We start from the raw sequence: 26497 nt of genomic DNA on the forward strand, positions 1-26497 counted from the left end.
ACACTTACCTATGTTGATACATCCTCTCAGCACTTGAGTAAAACATTGCAACAAAACAAAACAGCACAGCTGTTAGCTGTTGCCATTTAGTAGTATTATATCCATGCACAGATATTTAATTTACATTAAATATGTTTATAAATGTCAAATAGAGATTTTGTACGCACTTTTCTGAAGTTAAACTATATTTTTAAAAATGTACGTACAATCGCTTTGAAATCAATAAACATATTAAACTTAAACGCATTGTCAACGGAATATTGATGTTTATATGGTCATTTTCGTCACTTATTGGAACATTCCTTTGAAATTTTAAAATGCATAGAGTTGTATCACGTTAATACTCTTTTGAATAATTGATCATTTGTATATGCGATTGTAATACTATATGTTGAATATTCTAATTTGTGCGTTAAACTGTCGTACAGAAATTGCCTTACAATATATATAGTTTGATACTCACTGATAGATCCAACCTCCTCAGTAATTCAAATACTTGAATATTAATACGCATGCCCGTACGCCCATGGTCCTCTGTATGGTGATATTAGAGTAGATTAAAAAACAACCCAACCCAGTAGCTGCTGTAGTAAACTTTAATAGTATTTTAGATAAAGAAAACAGTGTCATTACTTAAAATTATAGCCAAAAGTTGCCATCTTATTTTAGTACGTCGCCAAAGATTTATATATGTAGACACATTCATAATTAATGCTTTTTATTTTTATTGTTTTTTAAATACAATACTTTTAAAATATTTCTGATAGTCTTTAATAGTTCTAAAGTCTATCATAACTACTTAGGAGTGGCTAGTGTATCTTCATTGTTGTATTATTGGTATTGGTATTGATGAACACTTGTTTTTTAATCTCTACACAAGGTGAGACGTAAATAAAGAATTTGTCTGTCTGTCTGTCCATTCTCAGTTGTTGTTATTTGTTTGGTTGTTGTTGTTTGTTTGTTTGTTTGTTTTTGTTGTGGGTTTCTGTGCCTCACTACTGGTGTGTCAAAGGCCGTGGTATGTGATATCCTTTATGTGGGAAAGTGTGTCGGAAGCCATCATAACATGCGCCAGCTGATCCTGTCATTAGCAGTGCTTTAGTGTGAGGAATAAGAATGATTCATAAACTGATTTGTTGTCGGCTGCAAGTTCGGTAATCTCCGGGGATCCACGTATTAAATGGTATATTGTAGGACTCCTTTTTGTGGCTTCCTTTTTCACGGCCAGGGTCATTAGTGTAGCAACTCACGCGGTTAATGTATTGTGTTGTTTAGTTAACAGTTTCGTGATGTGTCTGTTTGACAAAACAATGCATGCAAATTTGGCCACCCCTGAGAGAATACTCATTAGTTTGCCAGACTTAATTACAAAATCTGTTTGCAAATTACTCATTTTAAGCGCAAAATTCTGCTACCCATTAATAGCAAGTAGCGAACATAAAGCATGTGATGTATCTAAAGCGAAACCTTTTCTGTAAGTGATTGACGATTGATTTTTTCGGCGGTAGTAGGTGGGGCGGCTGAACCCAACATTTTATTAGCACTTTTGGCGAATTTGGTCAAATTCAAGATTTTGTTGGTCAGACAAAATATATCAAGATTAAGGCTCTTTAAATATATATATATTTATTAGTTTTATTTTCAAATTGGCTTTTGGCGAATTAATAATGAAATTTATTCTCTAAATTCAACTTTGAAGTGGCGACAGCGGGTTTCCTCTCTCAATATCTATGTGGTCCTTAACCATATGTCTGACGCCATATAACCATAAATAAAATGTGTTGGAGTGTGTAGTTAAATAAAAAACAAAACAAAAACAAAACAAACATTTGTCAGTGTAACTAACAGGCGATTTTCAATGATAAATGAAATGTGTAACTATCTCGCTGCTGAATATCATTTGGTGCTTAAAGTAGAATGCAGTAATACCAAATTCCTAAACTTGTTTTTTTGTCTCAAATAGTACATGTATATTTAATAAAAATTAGCAAATTAGTATATTGTTAGATAAAGAGTTCATTCAACTTATTTTCGTGCTTATATCCAATTAAGGTTCAAACACGCTGTCCTAGGCACACGCCTCAGCTATCTGGGATGTCTGTCCAGGACAATGGGTTACTTGTTAGTTGTTAGTGGTTAGTGAGAGAGAAGAAGGTGTAGTGGTCTTACACGTTCCCATTGAGTCGTTAAAATTCGCTCTGGGTGGGAGCCGGTACCGGGCTGCGAACCCTGTACCTACCAGCCTTATGTCCGATGGCTTAACCGCGACACCACAGAGGCCTGTTAAAAATATTCAGTACTTATTTTATATCTTCCCCAGTACATTCAGTACCACAAAAGAAAACTACTATGGGATGACAGTTGGATTTTGCCATTCGAGGAGCTTAAACCAGGTGAGAATAATTGTATTCAAGTATAGTATAATGTTCAAAATAAGTAGGGGATATTCAAATATAACACAATATAACTGACATGTATTAATTTGTATTGCAATATTAATTAATGGTAAAACACAAGCACTCATGTGACAAGAGATTGGCATTAAAGATTATAGCCAGGATAGTGATGTGGGTCCGGAGGAGACACAGATAGGCAACAAGGTGGTGCTTGTCAATTTGACATTTTCAATATTGCACTAGCAACGGGTAAAACCCTAGTGGTTCTCCAAACACGTACGAATCCGACGTGGCATGCTCCTGATTAAACGTCCATTAATATTTAGGGGGATCCTGTCCCATTCATCTTGGAGAGCGGCGCATAATTCAGCCAAGTTGGTTGGCTGACGTCGTCCGACGATGTCCCACATGTGCTCAATGGGTAAAAAGTATGTGCTTAGGGCTGGCTACGGTAATGTGGTGATGTTCTATTGCTGCAGATACGCAGTGACCAGTTGATTCTGGTGAGCACGGGCGCTGTCGTCCTGAAAAACAAAATGGCGTCCAGCCTGATGTGCGAAGGTGCAAGGATGTTGTCACGGTATACTACCCAGTGACCCTCCCATGACCAATATGCAGATGGGTTCTGGCAATCATGGTGATGCCAGCCCACACCATAACGGACCCTCCTCCACATCGGTCATGAGGACGAACGTTGATGTTGGCATAGCGTTCATTGGGACGTCGCCAGACACGCTGTCGTCAATCATGGAAGTCTAGTGTGAATCCGGACTCGTCTGAAAACATTATCCGAACCCATGGCCTGTTAGCCCAATGTCTACCATGTGTACACCATTGGCGTCTGGCAGCAATGTGTCTCGCAGCTAAATGTGGGGGTAACGTAGGGTCGACATGCGTCGACGTTACATCTAGGTTACCAAAGAAGAGGAAGGAAGGAAGGAAATGTTTTATTTAACGACGCACTCAACACATTTTATTTACGGTTATATGGCGTCGGGACCAAATAAGAGAGTTCCATGTGTGCACCGTCAAATATTTACGGAGTAAAAACAGCTGTGGGTGTGATTGGTAGTAATATGTGACATTGATTATTTGTGCAAATACTATTATCCATTGACAATAAATAAATACCCTTTTATTTGTAATACAGTTGTTATGCGGGATACCCCTCAAAATTTTCAGCAAAACTGACGGTTGCTATTAAAAACAACAATTAAATCTCTTAAATGGTATGTGACCCCTAATTTTCTTGCAGGTAGATTAGATGTGAGGTGCCACACTTTTTATTGCTGTACTTCTTTGATGTGTTGAAATGCTGCTTATATGAGTATTATTAGTAAACGTTAACATTATCGGCAAATGGAATTGATTTGGTCTATTAGAACCTCTATGCAGTCTGTTACGAATAGTCTGCTGTAACGTCAGTTGTAACACGGAGTTCTCTTACGTACGATCTGATTGGCTGATTTACCTTGATTCCTCAACGTGTAAGTCCTAATGAAGTGGTCCTGAATCAGAGTTGTGGCCCTTGGCCATCTTGAACGGGGACGATCATCCACATTTCTGGTTTGCCAATATCGGACCGACAATAAGCTAATGACTGATTGTGACACATTAAGTCTACGGGCCACAATTCGCTGGGTGGTGTCAACTTAGAGCATGCCTACAGCCCTGAGACGTTCCTGATGTTGGAGACGTCGCATTGTTGAAAAGTTACACAATGTTGTAAATAATGTGACAGCAAGGTTATGATTCAGTTTCCAGTAATAAACAAGAAAGAATATTGTCATAGTGCACACACAACATACATACAAAATAAGTGTTCAATTTCAAATCACACCCTTCGCATGTGCAACGTCACGTCACATGCTTCGCGATCACAAGAATCGGTGCGTTTTTTCCCATGCTCTTTGATTGGGAACATTATTATATTATTGTGCACTTATTTTGAGGTTTATATCTCATTTCATTCTATAATTATTGATATTTGAAATGGAATATCCCCTACTTATTTTTAACAGTATATAGACAATATTAATTGCAACATGTATTACAATAATTGTATAACAACCATATTATAATACATGTAATAACACTGGTATATCACAGCATAATAGCATTAATTAAAGACGAAAAATGGCACCCAAGTGCGTGATAATTCAAGACATAACTTAACGGGGTGGAGGTAAGGACAGGTGGGGTCCAGAGGTGGTCAATGGGGCTCTGGATCTGTCCCACCCGTCGACGACGAAAAAAAAAGAAGTGTTTTCCATTTATCTTTAAGTGCATTCACTGCTAATATACAACTTCCATTTAAGTAGTTGCATATCGATTCCCCTTCCCCACCCCCGCTAAAAATCATGGGAAATTTTTCTCCTGGAAAATACGAAAATACGACCAGTTTGTATACTATGTTATTATGTACTGATTTATATACTGATTTATTCCCCCTCCACAAACAACACCCCCCCGTTAATTTTGATGAGATACCTCTTTTAACTAATCACTCTTTGTTGATTGTAATAAAATTCAGATAAAGCTCTCTTCGTGTTTTGCGAAGAGGAGTATTTTTGCTAGCTCTGTTTGTATAAATATCCCATAAAAAACCCACTTTGAATTTGCTAATGGATTTGTCAAATAATTATATATAATTAGTAAATCCATAATCGTATGTCCGTACAAGACAGAGTCGAGGTGGTATTTAGACAAAGTTGTCTGGATTTATAAAACCATGTAAGTGTGTGGTCTGTAATAACAAATCATTCCCATAGTTGTCAAACGAAAAGGAATCCCAGTGATTATTCATTAATGAGATCCTTTTTCAGATTCGGGCAGGACGTAGCCCACTGGTAAAGCGCTCGCTTGATGCGCGGCCGGTCTAGGGTCGATCCCCATCAGCGGACTCACTGGGCTATTTCTTGTTATAGTCAGTGCACAACGACTGGTATATTGGTGTGTTATCTGTCTGTGGGTTGGCACATATTAAAGATCCCTTGCTACTAATGGAAAATCGTAGCGGGTTTCCTCTCTAAGACTATATGTCAGAATTACCAAATTACCAAATGTTTCACATTCAATAGTCGATGATTAATAAATCAATGTGATCTAGTGGTGTTGTTAAACACAACAAACGTTTAACTCTTTTTACAGATTCTGCAAGGCGAGGGATATTCGCTAGTTTTATAAGTACACGAAGTACCAGTAATGTTGGCTCTGGAACTGGTGAGAGTTTGATGGGAGAGGCGCCTAGGAACCAAATGTTCGCTGCCACAGCCTCTTAGTAAGTATGGAAAAGAAAGGAATGTTACCTTGATTGCACTGACAGTCCTTAGTTTTTAAACACTCTGGCGTATTTTGCACTTTTTGGATAATTGAAATTACACACTACTTGCATTGTTTTGTTTTAGATTATCCATTTTCCTACATCCAAAGTGTTTATGGTCGTCCCGTTGTTTGTAATACTATGAAATGCATGCTTTATCATTCTAAAATCGCACGTACATCTGAGAAGCAACGGTTATGAAGACGAGCTCTAGTATATTAAAACTAGAGTCTGCGACTTAACATAACTATCTACAGGTCCCCCTACCCTCCTCCAGAGGAGGTTGTGCCCCCCCCCCCCTCCCCGCCCCCCTACCATTTCTACGGGTCTCTAGCAGCCGTTTGATGCCAAACATTTTGTCTTGTGGGCGTACGTTCCGTTGTGGGCAAAGCATATAATAGCAATATGTACAACATATCTGACTTGTGACGGTACATGCTCTTAATTTCTTTTCGCCTGTGGCGATATTAATTGTGTTAGAGGGCCGTGTGCAGTTCATTGCACTTAGCCTGGTGGGCAACTTGTTACGTAATACTTCTGCGAGTGCGGTTTTTACAACCGTGATTTGGCGACGATGGCGTCAGTACGTCTGGCGATCAAAGAGAAAAATGCGTCTCTGGGAGAGGTGGAATATCAGATGATAGGGGGAGGACCGCCTTGTACCCCCAGGCGAATTTCTGATTTTATAATAAATAGCTAGTTTTTAGAGATATCGGGGAGAACCAAAAAGGAAGGTATCCCGGGGGAACGTGTCCGTCCGGACTGGTAAATATATTATTTCTGCTCTGTTGTATAACCTTGATGTGATTGATGTGACTTTTAATATTTAATACTGTATTATACCAATATTCTTTAGACAGTGTCTTCGGTCATCTGACGAAGTAAATCGTAGACTTTTTGGTTCTAACATTATACGAGTATTTGGTAATATAAAGCTTAGCCAGTCATCCTAGAAGACCTAGGTAAACTGTAGGTTATTGTCTTTATTGTGATAGGTACCAGTATTAATTCTGTGTTACAAGGTTACTGAATGAGTAGTTAAGGGTTAATTAAAAATTAACCAGTTAGAAATAGAGTGGTAATTCCTTTATTAATTAACTTCTCCTAGAAGCGTTTCTCAATTATCACACGTGTGGGTGTTGTGTCACGGTGAAGTGATACGCATATTGTGTAACTAGACACCTAGAGATTAACAAATTAAGTGATCAGTTCTGGGTTGTTATTATTGTTGTTATTAATTAACTACTACGGCTGTACATTTGTCAGCGTAGGTTAATACAGATTCCAAAGTGTATTGTGTTTTTGTTGTGTTTTCTAGTAAACTAAACGTGCTATAATAATATATACTTTATATAAGATCGTATCTCTGATCATACCTAGGGACGAGCCATACAGCGGGTATATACCGCCTGTTAAAGAGAGATCTAATAGATATACAGTTAGGAGAGATATTTGGATAATCGTGTTTTATTCAGTTACGGGTATTATAGAATCCCCGTGACATAACTGCTAATTAATAGAAACGACAACTTTAAGGTACTTTGTCATTAATGTAATTTTAGCAAAATTTAAAAATCGTTATATATGTTGTGGTATCTATTACATACTTAATATGTTTTGTATTGTTTTTTTGTGTCTTATTGGAGAGTATATTGACGCATATTATAATAAATTATCTAAAACAAGCCAAACCCAAACACCTTCGTTTTGACGGGCAAGTACCTTTAATCCACAATATGTTATCTTGTGACCATTTATTCGTTAGTTCGTTTGTTCGTTCTTTCGTTCGTTCTTTCGTTCATTCATTTGCTCACTTTCTCGTTGCACACCCACTCAATTGTTTGTTCATTAGACCATCTATCCATCCCTTCCTCTTTAATCCCTCCCTCACTCCCTCCCTTCCTCCCTTCCTTCCTTCCTTCCTTCCTTCCTTCATTTATTTATTCATTCATCAGTTCATATATTCATTAATTATTATTTTATGTTGGGGGGGGGGGGGTTAAAAGGTTATTATTACTTTGTTAACACAGTGGTTTGAACTCATTTCAGTGATGGTCGTGTGGTGGTTGTACGAAGAGTCAGAAAATTATATTTCCTTCTCACAAAGAAAATCAGAGAGGAGGTAAAAACAGTCAGGTGAGTGATTTCTGTCCAATTTATATGACAACACATATATAGCACACACGAAGGGCGGGACGTAGCCCAATGGTAAAGCGCTCGCTTGATGCTCGGTCGGTCTAGGATCAGTTCCCGTCGGTGGGCCCGTTGGGACTATTTCTCATTCCAGTCAGTGCACCACGACTGGTATATCAAAGGCCGTGGTATGTGCTCTCCTGTCTTTCGGATGGTGCATATAAAAGATCCCTTGCTACTAAAAGAAATATGTAGCGGGTTTCCTATCAAGGACTATACCTCAAAATTACCAAATGTTTGGCATCCAATAGTCGTTAATTAATAAATCAATGTGCTCTAGTGGTGTCGTTAAACAAAACAAACCACACATATGCCAAATATTAATCTTACATATTACCACGTATCACCTTTAAAGGGACATTCCCGAGTTTGCTGCATTGTAAGATGTTTTTTAGGAAATAAAATGAAAATTAACCTAGTACAAATATTAGAACGATCAGAAACACGTTTAATATACAGCCACTAATATTCTAAACAAGAAAATATATTTAATATGTAAGTTTAATCGTAGAAATATTTTATTAGTAGATAACATCTTTAAAATTTCAGCAAACTCAGGAATGTCCCTTTAAAAACCCTAGTTATTTGACACTAGGAATGTTAGTATTGTTCGTGTTTGGATCCCTCGCGATACGATGAATTGCAGGATCGACAGGGTGTGTGTGTGCAGTCTGTAATGCACCTAATGTGAGGGCGGAGCGTACCTCAGTAGTAAAGCGCTCGCTTGATGCGCGGTCGGTTTGGGATCGATCCCCGTCAGTGGGCTCATTGGGCTATTTCTCGTTCCAGCCAGTGCACCACTACTGGAATATCAAAGGCCGTGGTATGTGCTTTTCTGTCTATGGGATGGTGCATATAAAAGATCCCTTGCTGCATTAGGAGAAATGAAGCGGGTTTCCTCTGATGACTACGTGTCAGAAGTACCAAATGTTTGACATCCAATAGCCGATGATTAATTAATGTGCTCTAGTGGTGTCGTTAAACAAAGCAAATCCGTGTACCTGATGTATGTATAGCAAGGATGTATACTTATTTAGGTACGTACGTACGTACTTACGAACATGCATACATTCTTATTATCTTATTTATTTACTTAACAGTTAAAATAGTTTGCTTTGTTTAACCATGCCACTAGAACTCATTGATTTATTAATCATCAGCTATTAGATGTCAAACATTTGGTCATTTTATATGCACTTTCTCATAGACAGAACAACACATACCACAACCTTTGATATACCAGTTGTGGGACACTGGTTGTATTTACAAACAAACATACTTAAACGCATACTTACTTAGTTACTTACGTACATTCTTTCTTACTTCTGACTGACTGACTGACTGACTGACTTACTCACTCACTCACTGACTCAATCACTTACTTGACATTCTGTTCCAGAGAGCTCGATCACTCCAACCTGTGTAGGTTTATTGGCGGGTGTATTGAACTTCCCAACATCTGCATCATCAGCGAGTACTGCCCCAAAGGAAGCATCAACGACGTCTTGCTCAACGACGACGTCAATCTCAACTGGTCCTTCAGGTCTGTTGAATAAACTCAATTTATGTCAGTAAATTAAATTCAGTAAATAAAATGTGTTGAGTGCGTCGTTAAATAAAACATTTCCTTCCTTCGTATCATTTATTTTCTTTCACTTTTCCTTGTTCTTGTAGATTCTCGTTTGCCTCGGACATTGCGCGAGGTCTGGGTTATTTGCACCAACATAAAATAGTGCACGGTCGTGTTCGGTCCAACAACTGCGTGGTGGATGATAGGTGGACGGTGAAAATTACAGGTAGAGTTAAGTTTGTTTGGTTTAATGAAACCACTAGAGCACATTGATTAATTAATCATCGGATACTGGATGTCAAACACTTGGTACATTTCTCCATTATGTGGTGTGGACGTGGGTAATTTTTGGAATTCTTCCATCAAAGAACTGTTCAAGCACGCCTGTCGTGGGCACAACCTCTGACTTCTCCAGAGAGTTCTGTCCATGACAGGTTTTTCCATTAGCAACAAGGGATCTTTTATATGCAGTTTCCTACAGACAAGACGGCACATACCGCGGCCTTTGATATACTAGTCGTGGGGCATTGGTTGGAACGGGAAAACCATGCATGCATGCTGCTTATACGACTTTAACTGTTGTTTAGAAAAGTTACAACTTCAGTAATTTCGGTCTCATATGAAAGCTAATCTGAGTTCCTTATTCCAAACAATGGAGAACGTGATAATCATCCCTCATTGTCCTGGCCTAGTCCAACTGACTCATATGACAGACATTTTCAAATTCAACATGGCAGCTATATAAAATAGCTATTTGCCAGAAACCAAAATTGCACATGGGGCTCGTTTTTCATTCACACACACACGGACTACCAAGTTTTCCCTTAACACGTTTATGAGGCTTTTTTGCCATATGCAATATTATTTAATGTTACTGCCCTTGATGTTTTAGGATAGGTACGGCCCTTACTTGGGGTGATTGTTTAAAAGTTTTAACGGTAATAGTACTGAGTGTACAATCAAACATGTGTTAAAAGTCTACCAAATGGAGTTTCAAAAAGTGGCCTTTTTAAAACAGATGGCTGTTTGATAGAGGTCAGTTGATACTATGTTAGGTTATTGGAAGAATAAAGGTGTGGCCACGTAAGACAGGTGACTGTTTGATAGAGGTCAGTTTATACTATATTAGATTATTGGGAGAATATAAATGTGGCCTTTTAAGACAGGTGACTGATTAATATAGATCAATTTACACTATATTAGATTATTGGGAGAATAAAAATGTGGCCACTTAAGACAGGTGACTGATTAATATAGGTCAGTTTACACTATATTAGATTATTGGGAGATTAAAAGTGTATTCTCTTAAGACAGATGGCTGCTTAGTCCAGGTGGCCGTTAGAGCAGGTTTGACTGTATTTCTGTGACGTGTGTGTTTGTAGATTACGGTCTGGAGAGGTTTAGACTGGAGGATTTGGACGAGGAGGAGCAGAATCAGTACGACCAGAAGGAGAGACGTCTCCGGGTCTACAAGGGTCCGGAGTTCTGGGGGATGGCGGAGTACTACCCCACCTTCCAGGGGGACGTGTACGCGTTCGGCGTCATTCTCGTGGAGATCGCCACGCGAAATGACCCATACGGCGTAAGTAGCGTCATTTTGGCGTAAGTAGCGTCATTGTGGTGTAAGAAGCGTCATTGTGGTGTAAATAGCGTCATTGTAGTGTAAAAAGCCTCATTGTGGTGTGAGTAGCGTCACTATTGTGTAAGTAGCATCACTGTGGCGTAAGTAGTTCATTGTGGCGTCATTGTGGCGAATACGATGTTACGAGGACGTCAAATTATGTGTCAGACTTTTTTTATGCAGGGAGAAGCACTCTCACCAATGTTATTTTCTCTATTCATAAATAACGTAGAAAGTGTGATGATAGCTAAAAATAATACGAGTTAATGTTTATTTTGCTTAACGACACCACTAGAGCACATTGAGTTATTAACTATCGGCTATTGTATGTTAAACATTTGATAATTTTTACGTATAGTCTTAGAGAGGAAACCTGCTAATTTTTTACATTATAATAGAGGCATAATAATACAGTTCCGTGACCAGTTTACGGGGACAAAGGTTTGAAGGTGTTTTTCATATCTTCAAAGCCTTCTGAATAAAAGTAGCGGGGTAACTCCTCTCAAAAGTGTAGGCTAACTCCGCCAGGTGGCGAAATCCAAGATGGCCAAGAAAATGATAAAAATAAGTTTTTTTAGCTTCTGCTTGTCGTATAAAGATGGTTTTGAAGTCCAAATATATGTTTTGGGGTCAAATATTTATATTTTACACACTAGAACAGTGTGGGATAGTAAACACAATTATTTCAGATGATAATTCATTATAGTTGCCAAACTTGACAATAGTTTTCACTTTTATACAACTAATCTGAAGAAGGTGCCTCTGCAGTTGCTGTCTTATTCGTATTTGCATTCTACCTTTTATGTGTTAATATGTTACAATGGTTGCAAACTCAGGATTTAATTTATTTACCAGTAATTCACTGAAACAACTACCACTTGATCTTTTGACGCATTTCCACCACAATAATAAAAGATGTTTACGAGTTGCATGTTTGGTATACATGAACCCCTCATAGCAGATTTTGAGACCGCCTTATTGTTGTTTATATTACTGACCACTTCGGTTGTCGACATCTTTCGATATCAAGTAACCATCCTATACAGTAGTTTGTCGCACCGAACTAAAAACGTAGAAGTTGTTAAAGGGACATTCTTGAGTTTGCTGCATTGTAAGATGTTTCCGACTACTAAAATATTTCTACGATTAAACTTACATATTAAATATATTTTCTTGTTTAAAATATCAGTGTCTGTATATTCAATGTGTGTTTGGTCGTCTTAATATTTGTAAGAAGCCTAAACTGGATTTTGTCTTCAAATAATTTCGTACGTACGAAAAAATATATTTTAGGAAATAAAATGAAATTGAACCTAGTACAAATATTAGAACGATCAGAAACACGTTTAATATACAGCCACTAATATTGTATGCAGAAAAATATATTTGATATATATAATTACAATCGTTAAAAGGTCTCTGATAGTCGATAACATCTTAAAAATTGCAGCAAACTCAGAAATGTCCCTTTAATAAATCCAGCTGCATTGCTGGCATCTTGTTAATGGTTGTTCCAGTAACATTTCACAAATACCAATCCCTCGCAGGTTTTAAGTGGGGTTTTATGCGACCTACATTCAAGATAGAAGAATCCAGAAGAACATACTGGACGATATGTTTTGTATGCCATTCTTTATATATACATTTACTGGGGCGTAGCTCAACATTTTCGGGATTTTATCTGTAAACAAAATCCCAACAAAAAACATTAATGATTTTGTACGTGAGTGTGTGTGTGTGTGTGTGTGTGTGTGTGTGTGTGTGTGTGTGTGTGTGTGTGTGTGTGTGTGTGTGTGTGTGTGTGTGTTTGTGTGTTAAAGGGGTTTACACATAAGGTAGAACTAAACTAAATAATTTCCGGCTGGGTCAAAGTTTGAGGTGCACCAAACGTTTGATAGAGAAGTTAACACCACAAGTCCTGTGATTGGTTATAAATGTGAGTGTATTGGTTGTAAAAAAAAAAAAAATCATCTGGGCTAAAAATGTGTACAATTGTATTTCATCTAGTACCACTGTGTCAAGTAGTCTTGTGCTTGGAACATGTATGGGGTACCTGTAAAAAAGTATTAAAATTTTCTTCAGTTAATATTTTGAGGTAGGGGTTGTAGTACTGATATTTATGGGTCATAGTTTGGTTGATATAGTGTTTTTAAACACAAACGTTAACATTGTCGTCTATGGGATTTTATTTGGTATAGTCATATCATAACAGCAAATCGCCTGTTTACAGAAGATAAAACTATTGGTTATATACGTATTAACATTGACACACTTCATGTTGACTGTCTTTTGTTACTGGAGTTATTTCCCTTATGCCTATCGACATCTAACCATAAACCTTACCCTATATAAATCTCAATAAAGGTCAGTTTCACCTGAATAATTACCCTCACCTAAGTTAGCATGGGTACCCATTTCTAACAAAGCGCGTCCGTTAACTTTTAAAAAGATATTTTAGACATTTGTAAATACATTGTGTAAATTGTAACATAATGACCCATTATAATCATATTTATGATGAATGAACCTAAAGTTGTAACATAATGACCCATTATAATCATATTTATGATGAATGAACCTAAAGTTGTAACATAATGACCCATTATAATCATATTTATGATGAATGAACCTAAAGTTGTAACATAATGACCCATTATAATCATATTTATGATGAATGAACCTAAAGTTGCATATTTATCAAAAGCCCTTCCCTCAAAGATATGAAACGTATTAAACACAATTTTCTTTAAGTTGAAATTAACTGACTCTAAGATGATATTTAAATAGCATTTAAAGGTCAACGTTGCCTGGCCACCCAATACAGACCTCAGTATCTATGGATACCCATTTCTAACAAATCATGCTATCACTTTTCCAAAAATCTCCTTCTTTGGTTAAATGTTGGATTTGGTTGAAAGAATTAAAAAAAAAGAGAAAAAAAAAAAGATTTATATAATTTTCAAGATATTACATATTCAGAATAAATTACCTTTATTTGTCCTTGAACATGTAGATCGAATTGGCCAGTTATGAAAATTCAGCAAATCAAAATGGAACAATTGAATGTACATCGTGAAAAACATTTTAAAAAAATGAATCTCCCCATAACGAAAATTTGGGTGTCTGCCCTTGGATTCCCCCCCCCCCCCCATTATTATTAATTAATAATAATAACAATAATAATTAATAATAATAATAATAATAATAATAATAATAATAATAATAATAGTTGTTGTTGTTATTGTCTCGAGTCTGAAACTTTAGAGTCTGGACTCGAGACTTTAATCGAGCATCCATTCTGTAAAGTTTGCGACTGATAGCCACCCAGACTCCTAACTTTGAGTCTGAAATATAATATGCCAGAGTACATCATAATTAACCAAAATCTCTTATTATCGTTAAATATCAGGTTCATAAATAATGCTCAAAGCAACATATTGCATAAAATGTGTCCATAATGCGAAACAAACGATAAAATTGACACAATACGTTAGGCCTACTGTAGGCCTACTTGCTACTTTACATTCTATATATAAAAAAATAAAACCCAGGATGCATGAATTTATATCAAAATAAAGAAATATATATATATATATACATTGTATGTTGCAATAAGTAAGAACTGAAATGTTCGTCTGACTCGTCTGTTTTTATAATTAATCATCGGCTATTGTCAAACATAACCACATTTGGTAATTGTGACACATAGCAAGGGATCTTTTATATGCACTTTACCACATACCGGACAGCACATACCACGGACTTTGTAAACCCGGTCCGTCGTGGGACACTGGTTATGACGAGAATGTTATTATGATTATAATTACCCACCACTTCACTTATCGTTGCTGCCATAAGCGTACGAGACGGTGGGAAGGAGGAAACCTTAAATTCGGGGAACAAACGATAGCGCTATTCGGGCACAATGTGCTGGCCTGAAAACTTTTTACCATCTGCATTTCCATCATTCTACCCACAATATCAGATATAATCCATGTAAAATTCGATTAGAAATCCTATATAGCTGTTTGGCAGTAATGTTAAAATGTTATCCAGATTTGGGCATTTTCATTTAATTCGGGAAAAAATTACCCTGACCCCTCTCCCCCCACAAAAATGGGAGCCCGTACGCCTATGGTTCCTTTGGGTTTAAGTTGTCTTTGAAAAATATATTAGAATTACAAAAATTTAAGCTGTAATACAAAAATCATATATTAGTTTATGTACTGTTTGGATATTTCAATATTAATTTTTATTTCATCAGAATGAAGATCCGAATAATTTGCCGGAGAAATGGCGACCGCCACTGCCGAGCCTGCTAGATGAGAAGGATCAGGAAACGTCGTGTCCTTGTCCACAACAATATTCAGGGGTAAGCAGGACCCACGGGGTGGAGTGTGTGTGTGTGTGTGTAGGGGGGGGGGGGGGGTGATATCTCGAGGGGTTCATATCTGTTTAGGGTTTTGGGGTCATACTTCACTAGAAGAATTGAATTTTATGTGATCAAATACGGCACTGTCAGCCTTCTGAGCACAATTAGAGGGAAAAGGGAGAGCATGGTCCCAACGCCCCCACTCCCGTTCCGAAGCCCCTGGCAAGATATGTTGGTGATGTCCATGTGCTACTTAGAAAAACATAAATTGCAATAACTTCATGTAGTTGTTTTAGCACAAAACTTAACTTCTTGAACAAAAATTGTATTCTAGAATTTATGTTATTTGAATAATTTGATGTGATTTTCTTCACAAATATTGTATTGATTCATGCATTTATGCACTGGAAACATGTACAGTACAGTCCAGTCTAGTGTATAGCATAGCATAGCATAGCATAGCATAGCATAGCATAGCATAGCATAGCATAGCATAGCATAGCATAGCATAGCATAGCATAGCATAGTATATACAGGGCCGTAGCTAGCGGGAGGAGGGGGGGGGGCAAGGGAAGCAAAATTATAGAAACTTAAAGAAAATTATCTTCATAACCGTTTAAGGAGTTTTAGACTATTAACTACTCAGTTACTCAGTTGCCACCCCCCCCCCCCCCCCCGCGACAAAAAATCCTAGTTACGGCCCTGATGATGATGATTATGATTATGATGATGATGATGGTGGTGGTGGTGATGATAATGATAATATATGAACTGTTGAATTTAACTTTACTAAATATAGACTGGATGCGGTCCGACTGTTGCGTCTGCGGATTGCGTTTTGGTCATATAAACCATATATGATTATTTCAGACGCAGGCATCCAGTCTAGACGAATTGATATATTTCGATATTTTTTTTAGCCGCACTGCACGCACGCACCGCATGCAGTCTATATGAGCCTTTATATGAATGTGATGTTATAGAAGACCTAGATTGACCAGTATTAATTTGCCTTGCATAAGATGGCTGAAGAGGATGGTGCCTTCCGATTTTACTTGTGCTATTAGTTAGCACTTGCTGAATGTGTTCAACACTTTATACATATATATAAGTCCTTGCTTGGAACTGGCAGGAAAACGAAGATCCGGTAGATCTGTAGATTTAGAAGGAAGGGCCAGCATCCGGGCACTATCATTTATGACCAAAAAAGGAGATGCTAACTCTTGGCCTGTTTTCTGAGTTAGGATTGATTGATGATACAGTCGTAACTATAATGGTATTATTACTCATATATATATATATATATCGACAATTACACAGTGTCCCGATTGCTTCTAAAGCCACTGATTGGCTGACTTTTGAATTGTTGTTGATGTTGACGACGACGATGATGATGATGATGATGGTGTTCATAATTATGATGACGATATTGATAATAATGATGATGATGATGACGATGATGTTGATAATGTCGATGGTGATGATGTTGGTGAACAATGATTATGACGATGTTGTTGATGACGGCAATGTTGTTAACAATAATAATGGTAGTGGTGATAATGATGACGATCAGGCCGTAGCTTGGGGGGGGGGGGGGGGGGGGGGGGCAGTTGCCCCAACCCCAGAAAAAAAATCCGTATAGTATAGCATAGCATAGCATAATACAGTATAGTAAGCGACATAAATTCGTCGAACAAAATAACTAATAGAAAATAAATGCAATGAATTTTTAAGAGGACGCCTTACCTTTTTTACGCAAATCATTTATTAACAGAGTAAAGCATTATTAAGTAACCATATTTAATTCTTTGTTTTGGGTCATATGGATAAAATGCAGAACATAGATATATAATGTGTACGACATAGGGTGTAGGTGGCTCCAACGTCTTTTAACGTGGATCCTTTTATACCTCATATTCTCCTTATGGGACATTAAACAGTTTAAATGTAAACTCCTCTAGACATCCCCCACCCTATCCCTAATTAAGTGACGTCCCATACACGTATGTATGTAGTACACGTTGAGAGGGGGCGGAAAAAACACCAGAATATGTCTCATCCGGCCATGTTACTGACATTAAGAAAACCACAGACCGCAGATCATTAGTTTAATCAGCACTGTGATGACATCAATGGTCTGTATGTTAAACCTACGATCCTACACATAGAAATAAATCCCAACCACTCTTCTGTGGCTCATCCCCACCCTCTGTTCGAGGAGCCATCCTATAGTTGTTAACATTCTCAGTGCAAATGGGTCAACTCGTTGAAAAGAAATCCGTCTTCATCGTTTGTCTGAAGGACGCCAGTGACGTGCTCACCACTGGAGACTCGAACAGTTTATTCTGGAAGCCGATTAGTGTCCAGTGAGTCATACCAGGGACAGGCTGTAGCACGGTGCTACAGAGTTCGCTTCATGCGCCATAGGTCACAGGATCGATCACCATCAACAGACCGATCTACTGATTTATTGGTCGATCTAATCAATGCCCCATGACTAATGTGCCTTGACTGTTGTATGTGCTGTGCCGTCTGTGATGAAGTGCATATACAATATTCCTTGCTTCTAATTGCAAGGAGTAGTCAATGTAGCGTGTTTTTATCTCTTTTCTTTAAACCAAGTGTTGTCAGGGCCGTACCCGTTTTGAAGTACCCTGTTTGTCTAGCTGAACAAGACTTTATATTACTGTACCTTGATTTTTAATGTCCTCTACTTAATTCAAGCTATGTACGGTCCTGGTTGTAATTAACATATGAGTATAAGCCTAAAGCCAGTTTTCTGAAAGAGGTATTGACCATATATCTGAATCCAGAACACTTTTACTACTCAGTGTGTAAAGAGAATGCAGTTTCGTAAAGCCTGAGATTACATTTAATGCATTCAGATATAGTATTTTGATAAAATAATGCAAACGTTTCAATTATTTACGATTTATTTTGTTACACAAAGTTTTCATCACAAAATAAAACACTTTACAACGACGATATACATTTGTCCACAAAGTTCGAACGAAGTTTTTTCACAACCGGAAGTCATGTCTTAACCGGAAAATTAATGTTTTCGTCTTTTGTAATTTCGTCCTTCAAAATTGAAGCATTAAGAAACAGTAGCTAAAGGTAACGTACACCGAATAGAAGTCACATAACCCCTCACCCTATTGCTTTTCAGTGATCAGTCTAGTTTTATTATCAGTGGAAAATATTACTCCTTACCCAGTAATACTAGAGTAATATTTTATTTCTAATAGACATAATTTTAAAACCATAATCAAAAGTATATAAATATTTAATTACTTTTTATATTTCATTATAATTGTTATTCTTTCAGTTAATTGAGAGTTGCTGCCTGGAATGGCCTCCAGATCGTCCGACATTTGAAATGGTCAAGAAAACATTGTACAAGATAAATCCTACTAAACTCAGCCCCGTGGATCTCATGATGGACATGGTAAAATTAATGTTTTCTGAAAATGCAAATAAATGAAATTTTTACGGTTATTTTTATGTGATACTTTAGATTCTGTTTCACGAAAACAAATTTATTAGCCTCATTAATCTAAAATTTCAATTTTTAAAAGAAGGAAATCGCACAGCAGATCACCCACAAACAGGTGCGTATGCAAGAAGATCAGCAGTGGTGGAGGTCTAGACTGTGAACAGCTAAGTTTATAGAGGGTCTCCCTTTTCTACGTGGTGGTCTAATGTTCATGCCATCTACGCATTAAAAAAAACCCCATTATATATTAAAACCACGAAAACTTAAGCCCACGAAAATAAAGGATTTCACATCAGTATTGATACAATATGCCATTTTAGACAAATGTTCGACTAAATGAGATGTTTTGCCCCTCAGATGCAGAACTATTCTAAAAACCTAGAGGTGCTAGTAGCCGAACGTACCCAGGACCTGATGGCAGAGAAACAAAAGACTGACAGGTTGCTTTATAGTAAGTACATATTTATCGAGTCTTGTTCTTAGGATTCTACTTGCGGCGAGCAGGGGACAGCTGTCTTCTATGACACAATAAGAACAATTTTCATTTTAGATTAAAAGCGCTCTTTTTGTCTAATTGGAGAAGATCCTGCAACACTCTTTTTTTTCTTCCCCATGTTATATCACAGGTACCTCCAACCAATAACTTCAGTCTACTAATTACCAATTCAAAGCTGTCTGCCATGAAATAATCACAGTCAAACAGCAGACTACTTGCACGGATATATTTCCGGATCTTAGCACTTGGTGCGTAATACTAGCAAATAGTTATTTTCATAAACCTGAAAAACAAAACAAAACAAAACTAAAACAAAACTAAACTAAACTGAACATACGCACGCACACACACACACACACACACACACACACACACACACGCTCGAATGTTCGAACGCACACACACACAAATCACACGTAATAGTTGTGTTATATAATAAAGAGTAGAAGTAGGACACTTCAACATGAACATATGTTTATATGAGTACATATATATGTAGTATTATTAGTACTAGGAGTTTCTGTTTCGGGGTACTTGTGTGTTATATAATAAAGAGTAGAAGTAGGACACTTCAACAAGAACATATGTTTATATGAGTACATATATATGTAGTATTATTAGTCCTAGGAGTTTCTGTTTCGGGGTACTTGTGTGTTATATAATAAAGAGTAGAAGTAGGACACTTCAACAAGAACATATGTTTATATGAGTACATATATATGTAGTATTATTATTACTAGGAGTTTCTGTTTCGGGGTACTTGTGTGTTATATAATAAAGAGTAGAAGTAGGACACTTCAACAAGAACATATGTTTATATGAGTACATATATATGTAGTATTATTAGTACTAGGAGTTTCTCTTTGGGGGTACTTGTATGTTATATAATAAAGAGTATAAGTAGGACACTTCAACATGAACATATGTTTATATGAGTACATATATATGTAGTATTATTATTACTAGGAGTTTCTCTTTGGGGGTACTTGTATGTTATATAATAAAGAGTAGAAGTAGGACACTTCAACATGAACATATGTTTACATGAGTACATATATATGTAGTATTATTATTACTAGGAGTTTCTCTTTGGGGGTACTTGTATGTTATATAATAAAGAGTATAAGTAGGACACTTCAACATGAACATATGTTTATATGAGTACATATATATGTAGTATTATTAGTACTAGGAGTTTCTGTTTCGGGGTACTTGTGTGTTATGCTAGGCTAGGTACAACATTCTGTTATTAGACAATATCCCACGATTGGTGTATCAAGGGTCATGGTATGTGCATTCTTGTCTTTAGAAAAGTGCATATAAAAGATCCTTTGCTGCTTACAGGGAAATGTAGCCAATGATAGCGGGTCTCCTCCGGGGTGTATACTACCAAATCAAATCCCATAGACGACAATAATAACATATGTGGCTAAAACTCCTACCTGCAGCGTATCAATCGACAGGTCAGGTCAGGTCATAGGGTTTTACGTGCACATTCAGAACAAGCTGTTGTAGCGCACGCCCGTCGTGGGCACAAGAGCCGGCCTTGGCCGACTCCTCCGTCCATGACAGGAAAGGTGGGGGGAGGGGAGAGGAGCGACCGCCTGCACTGGCAGGTGCAAGTCATCAATCGACATAAACGCCACAGATATAAATACTACCACCCCTCACACTTAAAGTGAATCAGAACAAATTGGGGGGTCAAGCTGCTCGTTTCTGAGATAACTACCCTAGTTCTGCACAAAATTCGAATACTTTTTTTTACAGGTACCCCATACATGTTTCAAGCACAAGGCTACTTGACACATTGGTACTAGAAGAAATAAAATTGCATATTTTTATTACCCAGATGAAACTATTATTTTTTACAACCAACAAACTCACATTTATAACCAATCACAGGACTTGTGGTGTTCACTTCTCTATCAAAAGTTGGGTGCACCACGAACTTTGACCCAGCCGAAAGTTATTTGGTTTAGTACTACCTCTAGGATCAAATGTTAGAATTATATAAAGTGGATGATTAATACATTTTATGTGCTCGCTGTTCAGATGCATTGTAAAGCAAACTGTAACAAACTTTGTTTCACGGGAATGCATTAAAGCCGCACACCCTAGTTCCATCCAGCGAAAATAAATTATAATTTGGTTAATCTACAAACTTGTAACACACTTAGATCACGTTTTTATCAAATGGAGTGAAAAAGCAGGTTTTATATCGATAAATACCATGGGAATCCCCATGTCCCAATTGCTTGAAATAATTTTGAAAGTTAGTATTCTGATGTCACCGGTAGATGTCGCTCGAAGCACAACAATGCCTACGTCACGACAAATTTCACAGACTTGGGGTGCGTTCGTTTCACCTCTCCTGGACATGTTCCAACTGTTCTGTCCTGGTTGTATCCCCTCTCCAGATATCGTAAGACTTAGCAAAAGTATTGGTTTTAAGGGTTTGTAACGTTTTGTATTGAGACACTTACTTGTTTGAACTTTATTGTTACTGAAAATGTTCACGAACTGTGAAGAAAAATCTCACAAATGAACAACAACAAATCGGATGTTGATTGCGCGAACCGTGCACGAGAAAACAAACCGAACCAAAATGATAACGGTCATGTGATATACCAACGTCTGTGACATTGAAATGGAAATATCCCCTCTAAAAATAGATTGGACCTCGCTTGCTTAACGGTTTTTTCTCGACAGAACGTCTTGTGAAAAAATGCAAAAAATGCATTTCGTGGTTTTACAAACATCAGGATTACCAAAAAGCACTTCAAGTGAATGGAAATTTGTATTCTAAATAATAAAATGTAAGTAAAGTGCAATTTTATTTGTGAAAAATGGGGTTTAATAGTGAAAAACAACGCCGTAATGGTTAACAAATAGCCGTAACTAGGGTGTGTCCCTTTAAATGTGCCGTCATGGTTGCAATAATGGCGGTTCCCGTCAAAAATATTTATACATGTTTGCTTTTACTTTGAAACAAAGTTTATTTTCATTTCATTTTAACTTATGTTCGTGCTTATATCCAAATAAGGTTCAAGCACGCTGTCATGGGCACACACCTCAGGTATCTGGGCTGTCTGTCTAGGACAGTAGGTTAGTTGTTAGTGAGATAAAAGAGGGTGTGGTGGTCTTACACCTACTCATTGAGTCGTTAAAACTCGCTCTGGGTGGGAGCCTGTACCGGGCTGAGAACCAAAAACTTACCAGCCTTATGCTAGATAGCCTAACCACGACACCACCGAGGCCAGTATAAAGTTTATAGCTTCAGCTATATACATAATATTATACAAAATTACAACCGAATAATTCCATTTACTTTAATATTTTAATTTCTATTTAACAGTTGTTAGATTCGTTAAACAGATGCTAGTTTTTCCTTGTTTTCCCTTTTTCAGACATGTTGCCCAAGGTAGTCGCTGATAACCTTCGCATAGGAAAACCAGTGAACGCCGAAAATTACGACTCTTGTAGCATCTACTTCAGCGACATCGTCTCGTTTACGACGTTATCGAGCAACTGTGACCCCATGGACGTCGTCAGCCTGCTTAACAAGCTGTACACGACGTTTGACAGCATCATCGAGGAGTACGACGTCTACAAAGTGGAGACTATTGGAGATGCATGTCAAGATATTGCCAAAACGAGTATCGTGGTTTTTTTTTTTTTCGTGTGGGGTGGAGGGGGGGGGTGGGGTATCGTGTGTGTGTGGGGTGGTGGGTGGTGGTGGTGATGGGGTCGGTCAAATTTGCTTCATACTTATAGGATATTAAACGAGCTTCCATTTCGTTTCATGTTTATGCCCGGAGTGAAATATTTTTAATTTTTTAATTGTCACGAGTTTTTGCGAGTGACAATGAAAATTATTTCACGAGGAACATAAACATGATACGAGATGGTAGCGAGTTTAATATCCTATTTATTAGCCATAGTCAATCTTAATTTATATCGCTCAACTCGCTTGGCTGACGTTCCTGTAAGGTTGTAGTGTGTCAATCGATGACGTCATCGTTTGACGTCGAAGTGTTACGTCCCACTTGGCGTTCTAGTGGGACGTATCACTTTGATATGTACCACGATATTTTTAACCATACGGTCAGATGATTATTATTATTGGTCAGATCAAGTTGCTGTTTTTATCACGCCAGGTCACATCAAACCTCTGTCTTTAGCATCCCAAAAGCAGAACACGCCGGATGCAAAGTCCGTTTACGTCCAAAGGAAACCGATGAACTTGCATGTAACTCTTCAATAAATAATGTTAAATCTGATATGAAGGCATATTATAACTTTAATATATATTATCTGATGGTAATTTGTTAAGAAACATTTTGTTTTTTTGCACAGATTTTAATATTTTTTTTATTGGATTTGGAATGGGTTTAAAACTTAATAATATGTTTAAAATGAGATTTAATATTATTCATTGTGGAATCACATGCCAATTCACTGGATCTCCTTTGACGCAAACAAACTTTACAGAATTTAAGACAAGGTGGTGTCAGTAGATCCAATCGTTGATTTCCAATTGTTATGACAGCCAAGGTGGTGTCTGTAGATCCAACCGTTGATTCCAATTGTTATAACAGATTTGGTGATGTCAGTAGATCCAACCGTTGATTTTACAATTATTATGACAGATATGGTCATGTCAGTAGATCCAACCGTTGATTTTACAATTATTATGACAGATATAGTAGTGTCAGTAGATCCAACCGTTGATTTTACAATTATTATGACAGATATAGTAGTGTCAGTAGATCCAACCGTTGATTCCAATTATTATGACGGATATGGTGATGTCAGTAGATCCAACCGTTGATTTTACAATTGTTATGGTCCCCCCGGTTATCCCCACGTCTTTCCCCCTGGTATTCTCCCCCCGTCTTTTCCTCCTGGTATTCTCCACCCCCACCCCCCCCACCCCATGTCATTTCCCCCGGTCCCCCCCCCCCCCCCCAGTCATTAGTGGTATAAATAAATAACATTATTATTTTATAATATTTTATATGAAACATTAAAAACAAACACATGAACACATTCAACAGTCTACATTTGCAGCTTGTGTGCAATGCCTTGTAAGTAGTCCAACACTGGCCGGTTGTTGTATTGCTTGATTGTTTCTTTAATGTAGTCCTTACTTGCTAATCAAATTAAGAGGATTAACAATTCACAAATTGCAACTTCAAACATTGCTCTTTGGTAGACAAGAAAGTAACTTTTCTACTTCAAAGGTTCTCTATTACTGTATAAAATCAATTTCATTTAAATTCTTTATTAACGTTTAGCTATACAGCTCATCTCTATAAACAAGATTACAAATATAATACATTTACAGGAGAAATAAAACACAAGCAAACAATACATAAACATTTTAAAATGTCATATATCAAAACTGGGAGGAATTTACTGGGGGGGGGGGGAGAGAAATATACCAGGGGAAATTGTCCTGGTGGGAAATAGTTGGGGGGAAATATCCTGGGGGGAAATGTCCGGGGGGGGGGGGATGTCCTAGAATCTGTTATGACAAATATGGTGGTGTCAGTAGATCCAACCTGCCGATTTTCCAATTGTTATGACAGATATGGTGGTTTCCGGAGTACCGAAGATCATCCCTTACCACGCCAAAGAAGTGGCGGACATGGCGATCGACATCGTGCAGGCGTGCAGGGAGTTCGTCATCCCCCACCGACCAGAAGAACCTCTTCAGATCAGAGTCGGGATCCACTCAGGTACAGCGTCACTTTGGTGACATTGTCCCCAGTGTAATGACATTGTCCCCAGTTTGATGACATTGTCCCCAGTGTGATGACATTGTCCCCAGTTTGATGTCATTGTCCCCAGTGTGATGACATTGTCCCCAGTTTGATGTCATTGTCCTCAGATTGATGACATTGTCCTCAGTGTGATGATATTGTCCCCAGTTTGATGACATTGTCCCCAGTTTGATGACATTGTCCCCAGTTTGATGACATTGTCCTCAATTTGATGACATTGTCCCCAGTTTGATGTCATTGTTCTCAGATTGATGACATTGTCCCCAGTGTGATGACATTGTCCCCAGTTTGATGCCATTGTCCTCAGATTGATGACATTGTCCTCAGTGTGATGACATTGTCCCCAGTTTGATGACATTGTCCTCAGTTTGACGACATTGTCCCCAATCTGATGACATTGTCCCCAGTGTGATGACATTGTCCCCAGTTTGATGTCATTGTTCTCAGATTGATGACATTATCCCCAGTGTGATGACATTGTCCCCAGTGTGATGTCATTGTCCTCAGATTGATGACATTGTCAACAGTTTGATGTTATTGTCCTCAGATTGATGACATTATCCCCAGTTCGATGACATTGTCCCCAGTTTGATGACATTGTCCTTAGTTTGATGATATTGTCAAATGTTTCTGGCTAACAGAGCCTTTGTAACAGCTAAAATTATGTTAAAAAGTTTCTTTTGTTTAATGACACCACTTGAGCAAATTGACTAATTAATCTTCGGCTATTGGATGTCAAACAGTTGGTAATTCTGACTCGTAGTCATCAGAGGAAGTTCGCTACCTTTTTCCATTAGTAGCAAGGGATCTTTTATATGCACTTTCCCACAAACAGGGAAGAACATACCATGGCCTTTGACCAGTTGTGGTACACTGGTTGGAACGAGAGAAAAAATCAATCAGTCGAATTGATCCACTGAGTTGATTCGATCCTGCGACGCATGCACCTCAGGCGAGAACTTAACAGATGAAGGTAAATCGCGCGCCTGACTGCTACAGAGTCAGTTTGATGACATTGTCCTCAGTTTGATGACATTGTCAAATGTTTCTGGCTCACCGACGAAGATCTATCCCAAACCGACCGCGCATCAAGCGAACGCTTTACCACTGGGCTACGTCCCGCCCCCATTGTTAGACTGTCTTCAGTTTGATGACATTTTGAAATGTTTTTGACTAACGGAACCTTCAAATTATATAGGCCTAGTATATGCAGCAGAGGCAGATCCAGTAAATATTTTGTAGTGG

At 37.8% G+C, this 26497-nt stretch overlaps 1 protein-coding gene across 1 annotated transcript in view; it reads left to right on the top strand.

Annotated features, from left to right (window-relative positions):
• LOC121374438 (atrial natriuretic peptide receptor 1-like) overlaps positions 1 to 26497 on the top strand; it is a 61842-nt gene that overhangs the window by 29638 nt on the left and 5707 nt on the right. Inside the window, exons 7-16 of the mRNA XM_041501540.1 lie at positions 5547 to 5676; positions 7768 to 7854; positions 9311 to 9454; positions 9586 to 9707; positions 10864 to 11063; positions 15367 to 15474; positions 18803 to 18922; positions 19328 to 19421; positions 22874 to 23101; positions 25058 to 25207. Of these exons, the coding sequence (XP_041357474.1) occupies positions 5547 to 5676; positions 7768 to 7854; positions 9311 to 9454; positions 9586 to 9707; positions 10864 to 11063; positions 15367 to 15474; positions 18803 to 18922; positions 19328 to 19421; positions 22874 to 23101; positions 25058 to 25207 (1383 nt within the window). The remainder of the gene's footprint in view (positions 1 to 5546; positions 5677 to 7767; positions 7855 to 9310; positions 9455 to 9585; positions 9708 to 10863; positions 11064 to 15366; positions 15475 to 18802; positions 18923 to 19327; positions 19422 to 22873; positions 23102 to 25057; positions 25208 to 26497) is intronic.

Source organism: Gigantopelta aegis, chromosome 6, assembly GCF_016097555.1.
Source record: "Gigantopelta aegis isolate Gae_Host chromosome 6, Gae_host_genome, whole genome shotgun sequence".
Lineage (NCBI taxonomy): Eukaryota > Metazoa > Mollusca > Gastropoda > Neomphalida > Peltospiridae > Gigantopelta > Gigantopelta aegis.